The sequence below is a fragment of the Lycorma delicatula genome, chromosome 11 (genome assembly GCF_047948215.1).
Source record: "Lycorma delicatula isolate Av1 chromosome 11, ASM4794821v1, whole genome shotgun sequence".
Taxonomy (NCBI): Eukaryota; Metazoa; Arthropoda; class Insecta; order Hemiptera; family Fulgoridae; genus Lycorma; species Lycorma delicatula.
The window spans coordinates 40,033,265-40,045,394 of record NC_134465.1 but is presented as its reverse complement, the minus strand read 5'-3'; the positions used below and the strand labels follow the sequence as shown (position 1 = coordinate 40,045,394).

Genomic DNA, 12,130 nt, shown 5'->3' with positions numbered 1-12,130 from the left:
CTTCCCAATAATCATAAAACTTTGAAATTGAGAAATGTTAAAGAAAAATTAGAGAATTGGTTCAGAATAAGTAAAGCACTCGAAGAATTTTGAAGTTTTGTTTTGTAACAAAACTTCAAAATTGGTAGTAGATAATTCTAATAAAAATATATCATAAAAATTGCATCATCTTTGCAAGATGATCTAATTTAATAAATAAAATAAAAATAAATAAATAATTTTTATTCATTCAATTAAAATATAAATACAAATAAAAGTTATAATATGTAAATAAATAAGAATAATTATGATGGCTGAAGTCACAGCAGGTATAAATTGTGTTAATTAACTATGAATGTAAAAAGCAGTCCCTGAAAGCATCCAGACATGTTGTTCATTATTCTGACATGGGACAGTCAGCTCTGCAATAACATTTTTACGATCAGATGATGAATATAAAGGTACTAATACCGAAGCAGGTGACACATTTTTACTATGGTTTTCATTGAAAATCTGTAACAAAAATTAAAAACAAATGTTAAGAAATTTTTTTGCTGTTTCTAAATTAATGAAATAATATATAATAAATGATAAGCTTAAATTGAATTAAAATGAATGATCATCATATTAACTTTATTCTAAAAGTTACAAAATTAAACTCCACTGAATCTCTGAATTGTGAAAGTGACTTCAGGATGTGGGGAGAGCAAAGGCAAAATTTTAAAGAGTTTCATATGATGATCTAACAACAGCTAATATGCTGTGCCAGACAGAAGAAAATGAGGATTTCATATACCTTCTTCACAGTCAAAGCTGAAGATCAGTAATTCAGCAACAAGACCAGCTCGATAATGAATTTCTATATTTTCAGAGAGAAATTTTTGACCGATATTGCTTTATAACTATCACAACATAAGAACACCAGGAAAGATAACAAAAAATTAATATACCGCCTTCCTGTCAAATTATGAACTAAAACATAAAAACTTTCTCAACTGAATGAAGGGTGATCATAATTTCTGTAATACTAATGTAATAATTCAGAATGAAAAACATCCAAATTCATCCTGGTAAATTAAAAGAAAATTTATAATCTAAAATGTACATATTAACATCTTTTCTATAATCGATTCAACAAATCGTTTCACTTCAATACATTATTAATCAGGAAATCTGTTCATAATTAATTTATATGTTCCAATCATAAAGGTGTGTATATCCATCTGGATATATAAAAGTTCCTTTTTTTACTTAATAAAATTAGGGGCGATAAATATTCATTTGTTATTATTTTATTTTATTTACTAAAGTAACTACAGTCTAATGTAGAGCCTGACCGAGGTTTGAACCCAGAACCTTATAGATGAAAGGTAAAGATACTACTATTACACTGTGGAGATCACTATAGTAGTGTACTTACAGTAATACTAATACTAAAAAAAAGGAGAAACAAACAACTTTGCTACTGATTTGTGTAAATAAAATCTCATACCATATTCTACATTACACTTTGAAATCGACATTTTTTATCAACATTATTAAATTAAAAACAATTAACATTAACTAAATGGTTATCAACATAAATTGTTTTTGTTAAAACTTATGAAAATGTGATTCATTTTTAACAATTTATAGAATTATTATTATCTTTTTTTCTTTTTTTTATAAATGTGTAAAGTGAGATTAAAGGTTTGGTAGACCAAATATTTAGATTCAATTTATGAGCTGCATTAAAAATTAGGCACAATCTATGCAGATCTCCTATATACCATGAAAAGTCAAGGTAACTACCTTGTTCTTTTGTTCAAGGATACTTTCTTTTGTTCAAGGATGTATCCTGACTGTTTTCTTTTATCGCTGTACAAGATTAGCATCATTAAATGTTGATTATGTTTAAATAGTTAATCAGCCTGCCAGTTATGAAGTTCAACCAGTAAATAAGTTCTTGAATATTCAAGAAATTTTTAACATGAAACTCACTATCAAATTAGTGAAAGTTTGTGGATTGAATGTACAGCACCAATTCATCATTAGTTACTAAATGATGTTTAAGAGTTTTGTTTAACATTTTAAGATTTTTGGTGCATGAAAATTTGCCATGGTCTACTGGCTTCTGCTCCTAGCAGTTAGGACTTTTTGCCAGGTGATTTCAATCTATCTATATCTCTCAAGAAATTTTTTGAAGTTCAGGAGCGATTAAATAAAAGAGAATGTTCAGCAGCGGTTCAAGTCACAAGTGAAATTCTATTAACAATTTTTTTCAAATTGGTCTCTTATATAATTTACTTTGTGACCACATTGAAACACAGATTAAGTATGTAGAATTTAATAGTAATAAAATAATTGTTTTTCCGATCGTCTACTTTTTTTAATAGCCAAGTAGTACATTTCCTGAAAACACCTTGTGTGATCATTAACTACAATAGTGTTTATCTTTAAGGATAAGGTTGTTTTTTTTTTTAAATTCTATAATAATTTTATGAATTTTGACTGCAACATCTTATAGTATTGTTAAAACAGAGCTGGAAACCAGCAGTACGACAAAAATATTTAATTATTATGATGGACCAGAAATTAAAATTAATGAAAGTTCAAATAATTATCAGCAATATTCAGTTTTTTATTTGAAGAAAATGCAAGATCATTTTGTCATTTCAGAAACAGTCTATCTATGGTAGAGTCTGCATTGTCTTTCCTCATCCTACACAGTCGATCGCCATGAGAACTGTGTCAGCAATCATATTTGTTCCACTAGTGACATCACGCCGTAGTCTGTATCTACCTGATGTTACTTCTAGTAATCGTCATAATAGCCGCTTCTTTACTGAGCTAAGTAGGGTAATATTTTGTGCATATGAAACTGTCATATGTAACAAAAAACTTTGTTTCCTACTAGAGGGTTACACAAAAAGCAAAACTAACGTCTAAGGTGGCTACTGGATAAAGCCAAGATTACTATTCCTCATGAAATCTATTCTAATTTCATCTACTGAGGTAGAAATTTGATAAAAAGAGTCCGATGATAGATCATGAAATGTTTATTTATACAGATTTGGGGCAAGAGAAAAAAAGAAGTGGTATCAAATAACATGCAAGACTGCATCAATTACAACTTGATGGTTTCACAAGTCTGGAACAATTTGGGGAGTAGTTTTTAAAAAAAAAATTAAAGCACATAAGGAATGGCTGATAAATAATGCACTAGCTGCTAATACTTCCAAATGAAAAGAGACAGTCAAATGGAAAAAAATGTACATTTTAAAAAGTACATTTCATTTCTACAAAAACTTTGCCAATCCATGAAATCATTTATAGCACCACATTTCTCTCAAAGATGACACAGTTTTCTCATTTTGAATGAAGAATGGTAGCGATCTTTCCTTGATCCATGACCTCACTGCATCCTTCTCTTTATTATCTGTAGTGAAAATAATACCCTTAATATCCTTCTTCTGTGAAAGACGTGGAAATCATTGGGTGCCAAATGTGGTGAGTATGGAGGGTGTGGAACAGGTTCAAATTTCAACTTCAGAAGAGCCTTGGTGGTTGGATGCAGTGTGTGTGGCCAAACATTATCAGGTTAGAGAATTATTGACTTCATGGATTGTTGAACATGATACACACATCTGCAAAGGTGTTCTAATGTCTGCAGAATATCTATAGTTGTACCAGATTGCAGGTAGTTGCATCAAGTACATGAGTTTGGAATCCCAAAACACAAGAGAATCTTTTTTGGAGAGAGTTGGGTTTTGAATTTTTTTGATAGAGATGAATCCTATTGGCACGCTCTGCCATTTTTCTTATGGATCGTAATGATACACTTGGGTTTTACCTCCCATTAAAATAATGAAAATGAAGTTCTCATCACCCTTGTCATGACAACATTTCAGAAGCTGATCACAACATTCCTTTCATTGTTGTTTGTTCTTATCGGTGAGTTTGTGTGACACCCACAATGAACAAATTTTATGGTAACCCAGTCAAGCAATAATGTGTCCAACTCTTTCTTTTGATATGCCTATCTCGGTGGCTATGTATTGTTGTGTAATGTGATTTTCATTTTTAATCTATTCATGCACCTCCTTTCAGTACTTCTCATCATCACAGAAACTGGTTGACTATTGCACGGTTCATTCTAAATGTTTGCTTTATTGGCTTCTGTATAAAAAAATTATTGCACACCTATTCACAGTATTTTGATAAAAAATTTCATCACCATTAACAGCTTTTGTTGATGGTGAATGACACTTGCATTTATTTTTTCTGCTGTTAAAAATTAAATCGCTGCACATTATATTAGATATGTTGACATAGCGGGCATACTCAACTCTATAACAATGACAAATGACAAAAAACAAGAAGGTGTGTATCAAATACATCAATGAATTTTTTAGTAGTAGGGGAATGAAGCTACAAGGTGGCAGAACCTGTTGCTTTGTGCAACATTTTGTTCTACTGTTAAGACTCCAGTGTGCATTACATTTCAGCCACCCCTTGTCGTTAAATTTAATAATTCTCATAGATCACTGTAACTGATTAATATTGTGCATAGTTTGTTTTTTAATTGGTAATTGTATTACAGTCAGCATTTTCTGGTTGATGATTTTCTGATTTATAACATTTTTAAAAACACAGCTAGATTTATACTGATGTGCTGTAATTAAATTTTTTCAATGGAAAGAATTATTTCTACTTTAAAATTTAATATAAGTGAATTTAAGTACTTATTTGACAAATGTAATATGGTCATTGGAGTTACACAGTTAATAAAAACATATCGTACCTGACAGTCGTGACTGACAAACTATAATCGTATTTATATCCTGTTGTGAGAGAGTATATTTTATGAACAAAATTATATTTATTATCATTAATAAACAACAATTTTACATTATTTAATACCTTATTTGTCCATGTTAGTGTAAGTGGCGGAACGACGCTAACATCTGGTGAATCAACTGTGTTAGCGGACAGTGATTTAGCATGAGTACTAAATGTAGCTCCTTCTAATTGTAATCCTACAACAGTCAACTGTGCTTCAGAAGTAGTGTTAGATTGTTTTTGTTGTGCATTTGGTGCATCCCAACTGCATTTTAATGTTAAATCACCAACACTGATTCCTTTCTCTCTATAAATTTTATAAAATTTATCATGTAAATGTATTATCTTATAAAATCAACACGAAACAATTTTTTTTCAAAATTTATATTACTAATTTTATCAGTAATAAAATAGCCTCCTGACTTTGTTTAATATATCTCCAATCCTCTAAACACTGTCAAGCAAACAGAAGTAACAGGACATGGAAATGAAAAACTTGCATTAAACATTGCAGTCATCTGAACAGAGCAATTGAAAGAAAATAAATAATAAAAAAATATTAATTTCAGACTCTTTTGTAATAAAGTAGACATGCAATAATATGTAGAATGTACTTTACAAAGAAATTAGATGTTTGAATTCAGATAGAAACAAAAAAATATTAATTATTTAAAATGAGTAATGCAGAAAATAATTTGTATAACATCAATGAGGTACCCATGTTTTAAAAGACTAATAGAACTGGTACAAGTTATCTGAAAATAATTTTTCGTTTAACAAGAATAAGTAAATTTTATTGTAGTTTGCTGGCAACATAATAAAACACCAAGCTTGTCGTCATTATCAAATATTTATTATGTTTAAATATATTCACATACATATATTTTCTTATGCCTTAAAGTCAGTATGAATTTTCAAGATACTAAAATGAGGCCATCAGATCATTGTACGGCACATATAAACGTGAATCATGTAGACAGATATTTATAAAATTAAAAATATTGACTTATTCATGCATTTATATTGATTACTGCACAAGTTTTGCTAAAAAGATCATGTAGACATATTTAGAAAATAAAAAATTGACTTATTCATGCGTTTATATTGATTACTGCACAAGTTTTGCTAAAAAGATCATGTAGACATATTTAGAAAATTTAAAATTGACTTATTCATGCGTTTATATTGATTACTGCACACAAGCTTTGCTAAAAAGAATAGTCACTTATTCTTAAAAAAACTATCAATATCCACCACATCAAACCAGACAAAAGGACTGTTTTTGTGTTCTCAACACATAAGAGCCTCAATATCCTTCTGTTGCAATTTTTAATTAATTAAAAAGATCTTCCCACATACTTATTTAAAATACAATTAATGATTTTCTCTTACACAGAAATAGAATTACTTTGTTGTTCATTTATTAAATAATACTAATTAATATTTTAAAAAACCCTGAATTTTCTTCATCTCTGTTCAATGTGTATATAAATATACATTGCTTAAATAATTTTAATTTTAATTGCTTAATTTTTAATAACATCATCTGAATTGTGAATTATTTTTATAATTAGTATCATCATATATTTAACATGATTTCATGTACTTATATTTTAAATAATTAATATGAATTTTAATCGTATCAATTTTTTAATTTATAACTATGTATTTTGTGATACTGCTATGATCAAGGTTTTACCACGGTTTCCCTTGATCCTTTCAGTCAAATGCTGAGGAAGTTCCTTTCTTTATCTATGGAGGAGTATATCTAACTTTTCCTTATGTACTCCTTATATATCTATATGTACTGATGAAAATAAAAAAAAATTATTTATTTATTACTGAGAATGCTCTTTGTTATTATTATTATAATAATATTAAGAATGTATCTAAACCTAAAATAAATCCTTCCAAAATAAGAACAGAATAACACGAAAATCAGAAACTAAAAAGTCAAGGCTTTGTTTCAAGGTAAATTTTGGTATTTTCTAAAAGCTTTTTGCTTTTTTTTTGTATCAGAAAATATTTTAAGAAAAAGTGTTTTTTGTTTTCTTAAAGAACCTATGGAAATTTTTAATATATTTACTTAATATTTAAAACATAGTTCTTTTAAATGTTGTTCTACTATTTTTTATAAATAATAAATATAAATATGGATCTCATCAGAAATTAATTCACATGGATTTACTACTTTACACTGCTTTTTCTTTCTTCTTTTACAAGGCCTTTCATCACACATTTATTAACTAAAAACATTCAAGTCTCACATCTAATTTCATTTACATAATTTCACATATATATAAGATAGTTAGGCATAAAACAAAATGCAAAAAGTAGAAAACTAACCCTCAGCAATTCAAGTATATAGAGAATTATATTTGAATAATGCTATCGATAATAAAATTTAATTAAGCCAACTTTACCTTGCAGTTTGTTGGCATAAAGCATTCAAAAGTGTATCAGGATGGAATACATCAGCTAAATCGATCAATGTCAATGACAACTTTTGTTGTTGTTGTGAATATAGTGTATTTACAGCAACTGCACGTGACATTACACTGCGTAAATATGATGTAGGGTCACAAGGACCCTCCCACACCTTTAACCAATCTTCTGGTGTCTATATATAAAAAAAACAAACCACAAATTTCATCTATATATAATAAAAAAAATCAAGCTTTCTGTATGAATACAATCAAATTTGAGTGGTTTTTGTCAATTTACATCAGTTACATGGTTGACACAGGTATTATAAGCAGTTATAATTGATTTCAATGACAGTTGAATGTACAGAATGTTTACAAATTATCTACAAAACTGTAATCTAAGATAAAAAAGGGTTGTAATTTAATGAAACGCTTCTTTGAAAAAAATTCAGTTTTATTTGATATCAGTAGGCTGCCAATATAGCACTGTTACACCAAGTGTAATAAGAAAAAGCAATGAGGATTTTTTAATTCCATGCATTGTCTTTTCAATTGAGTTGTCTTTTTGTCTTTTTCCCACAGAATGGCAGCACTTATGTAATACAAAAATGGCAGCTGAGTAGCTAAGGTGTATTTTATTTCAAATGGTGATTGACTTTGTCTGGAAACGATAGATCAAAGGATTTTCATTAAAAATGGAATAAATTGCAGTGAGGCAGTGAAGACATTAGAGAAGGCTTTTGGTGAGAATGTCATGTCGACACCAAAAGTACAAATGGTTTCAAGAAGGCCATAACTGACAACATAAGGGTTGAACATCCTAACACATTAACAAACAATACAAATAGACAAATAAAGTAGAATTTTTTGTAGCTCGTGTGAAATAATTTTTTGTTGATAGTTTGTGTATATAAAACAAGTAGCAGTAAATTTTGTTCCAAACTGCTGAATTTTCAACAAAAGCGACTTTACTGAAAAATTGTTAGCTGATGCTGTAGATGGCTCAGAATTACTCTGAGCTTACCATAACACATAATGAAACGTGGGTGTAAGGTTATGATATTAAAATGAAGGTCCAGTCATCCTGATAGATGCTTCCTGAAGAGCCAGCCAAAATTGAAAAGAGCACTTCAAGCTTGATCAAATATTAAGGTTCTCGTAACTACTTTCGATTACATACTGAACATTACTACTGAACATTACTACTTAAGAGTTTTTTGCAGTTTACATGAGGCAATGTGAAGAAAAAGACTACATATTTAGAGAAAACATTCTTGGATATTACATCATGAAAACTCTCTAGCTCATCAACGAAACTGTCTAATACTATATCAATGCCGCAGCCTTTGTATCTTAAATCTTCAGACTCGACTGTTTTTCTTGTTGCTACTCATTAAGTAAACATTAAAAGAAAAACTTGTATTAATAGATGAAATAAAGAAAATATTGAAAGAGAAGTAAAGGCTACATAAAAAAATACTTTCCACAACTGTTTTGAAGATTGAAAGAAATGCAGGAATAAATGTGAAAGATTTCTGAGGGACTACTTTGAAGGGAACAATATCAATACAGAATAATAACTAAATTCTTTTTGATAGAAATTAAAATTCTCATTATTTTTTGATAAAATAATGAGAAAATGTGTAGATTACTTTATTGAATTGAAATCTGATATTTAAGTGAAATTTAACTTTTGTAATCAATATGGAAAATTTTGATTAACTATTCTTTGTGGACCATACCATTAAAAGTGTTACTTTCTATAAATTTTATAACCAAATTAGAAAACCAATTGCCAGATTACAAAAAAAGTTTAAAAAGGATTATCATTCTTTTATGCAGGGATGCATCTGAAAATCAGTCTTCTGTATTCTTATACGGAAATTGACAATTAACAATATTTATCTGAATGTTGCCAATACAATACATAAATCAGAGAATTCATGGATGTCCTCAGGCTCATTCAAACAAAGTTTTTATGAGCAGTATAAAATGAATGTTACTAATTTACTAAATTTAAAATGCCTTTTCTTATCTAGTTTTTTGTATATAAAGTCTGTCCTGCCAACATTATTCTTGTAATCTGCAAAATTACTAACTGCTACTTAGTTCTAACTTAATAATAACTATATTCTATTATAAAAATCACAAGTTCTGTAAGTATTCTAAACAACTGATTTGTATGATATTTTTAAATGTTTAACAATGTACAGATAATCAAAAAATTTGGAATAGCATTCAGCTTCAGATAAGGTTACAAGTTCAGTATTAATTTCATATGTCACCTGGTCACCAACAATTGATTATTTGCTATTTTGTCAATTTTGTTATTTGTACCATCTGTCCCAAACCTTTTTTATGGCCGAGACATGAGTAAAGCACCAGTATCTGACATACTCTGCTACTTTTCATGAAAGTAATATTATTTACTGTACGCCCAGTTCCTTTGTGAACAGTCATTTGTGAAGCATTACAATATATAACAGAATACTTAGCTTAGTGAAACAACAGAAAACCACTTTACTTCTTAACTTCCCTGGTAAGGCTGGCATAAGATGCTCATTTTCCTAGAGAATAACTATGTTGTTTTCGTGAGCGATTTATGTGTGTGTGTGTGTGTGTGTGTGTGTGTGTGTGTGTGTGTGTGTGTGTGTGTGTGTGTGTGTGTGTGTGTGTGTGTGTGTGCGCGCGCGCGCGCGTGTGTGTGTGTGTGTGTGTGTGTGTGTAGTATGTCTGGTACCATTTTCCTCAAAAACTACTGGAATGATTTCGATGCAGTTTTTTGAATTACATAAGTATCACTTTAGAGCAGATTCTTAGACATGTTTCATGGTTATAAGCCACCAGGAGGCGCTGCAGTAGATGTATTTCGGCTGGGCTGATTTTGATGCAATTTTTAGCATGACATAGGTATCACCTCAGAGAAGTAGGTTCTTAAATTAGTTTTACAGTTATCGGCTACCAGGGGGCGCTGTAGTAGATGTATTTCTCTAAAACGGTTGGGACAATTTTGATGTTTTTTGTATAACACAGGTATCATCTCAGAGCGGATTCTTAGATTAGTTTTATGGTTAGCCGTAAGGGGCGCTGAAGTAAATATGTTTCTTCAAAATGGCTTCGTGGGTTTTTAAAATTTTTAAATAGTTGTATTCCTAGTAATAAAATAAGTAAATTGTTTCTGTATAGGATGATGTTGCAATAAAGCATTGCTGTATTCATTTGTCAATTTAAAAAGAAAATAATAATTTATGTACACAAAAAAATTATAAATATGTTTAAAAAAATAAACTCTACTTACCTGATGTCTTATTATTGGCTGTATCAACAAAGTCATCAGTGAAGTAAAATCAGATATTACACTAACAGAAGTAGAATTAGTTGATGCACGCATCAATTTAGTTATAGATGCCAATCCAGAATGTATATATTGAATTAATTTAACAGCAAATTGATATTCTCTTAATATAAACCCATCTATAGGATTAACATTATTACAATTAATATTTGATGCTTTCGATTTAATAAGCGGCACACCCTGTAAAAAGATTATGAATAAAAATTTTACAAAAATAATGCTGTTATCAAATGAATTAAAATAATTCTAAATAAAATAATGTAAAAAATTACCTGATTTAATTTTTTCCAAAGATTTAATAATGGACCAATTTGTAATTGTAAATATGAATACAAGTCTTGTTGATTATTTAACCCAGATTTGTCTTGATAACTGCTGCTACTATTCTGCACACTGATAACTGAAAAAAAGTAATAGAAATAATGTATATATTTTATACTTGAAAAAACACAAATTTTATTAAAATTTTTTTACGAAGGCACTTTCTGCAATGATGCCATGACACAAAGTGAAAGAATTTTCTGAAGTTCAATAATAATTTATAATGTACTCAATCAGCAATGTAAAAATCAAGTTAAAAAAAGGATTTAAATACATGAAAGTGTATTTCTGAAATTTTTTTAAAGCTGTTGTGAATTCTTTTCATCCGTAATATTACAGATCAAAAAGCAGTTATTGAACCAATTTAATTTACAGTTGAATAGTACAAGGATGGCTGAAATGTAATGCTCACTGGAATGTAACAGGAGAAAAAAAGTTAAATAATGTGACAGGTGCTGCAATCTTGTGGTTTCATTATCCTACTACCAACACTCCAAAACGTGTTAATTCATACCATCTCATTTTCTGCCAGTTATCATTGTTATGGAGTTAAATATGTCTTTTCTGTCAATGCATCTAAAACAAAATGCAGGATTGAATTTTCAACAACGGAAAAGTGAATACTACTGACATTCAGCACCATCTAAAAGTGGTTTTTGGTGATAATTGTTGATCGTAATACTACGAATAGGGGGAAACAAAGTTTTGTGCATCAGAAGCTCCTAAAGTAAATATTGAGGAAGAACTTCACAGTCATTATCTGTTTTCTGTCATTACATCATGCAACAATATATTGCCACTCAAACAAGCACATTTAAAAAATGAACAAAACTTGGGTGCATCATTATTACGCAAAAGAAAAACAGCAGAGCATGAAGTACTGGGTCTATAATTTGCCACCATCAAAAAATTCAGAAAAATCCTCTGCAAAAATTCTTTTATTTCTGGGATTCTATACACACATGTATATTAACCGACTAAGTGTAATACAGGTCAACTGTAAATTTTCTGCTCTCTCTCAAACACCTTAGAGAAAGCTAACACCTTAGGAGATGTGTGTGTTGTGTTCCAACAATCTACAAAGTTGATAATTCTGCAGAACAATAACACTGAGTCACACACACACACACACACACATATATATATATATATATATATATACACACACACACACACACACCATATACAAAATCTGAGGTTCTTGTGAAGTTAAACCTATTCCACAGGC

General features: G+C 29.5%; 1 protein-coding gene across 1 annotated transcript in view; it reads right to left on the bottom strand.

Annotated features, from left to right (window-relative positions):
- Window positions 1-213: 213 nt before the first annotated feature.
- Window positions 214-12,130, bottom strand: part of btv (dynein cytoplasmic heavy chain beethoven) — a 220,129-nt gene continuing 208,212 nt past the window's right edge. The window contains exons 70-74 of the mRNA XM_075378958.1: window positions 10,854-10,981; window positions 10,525-10,761; window positions 7,224-7,420; window positions 4,882-5,107; window positions 214-492 (exon numbers count right to left, since the gene is read on the bottom strand). Of these exons, the coding sequence (XP_075235073.1) occupies window positions 325-492; window positions 4,882-5,107; window positions 7,224-7,420; window positions 10,525-10,761; window positions 10,854-10,981 (956 nt within the window). The 3' untranslated portion in view covers window positions 214-324. The remainder of the gene's footprint in view (window positions 493-4,881; window positions 5,108-7,223; window positions 7,421-10,524; window positions 10,762-10,853; window positions 10,982-12,130) is intronic.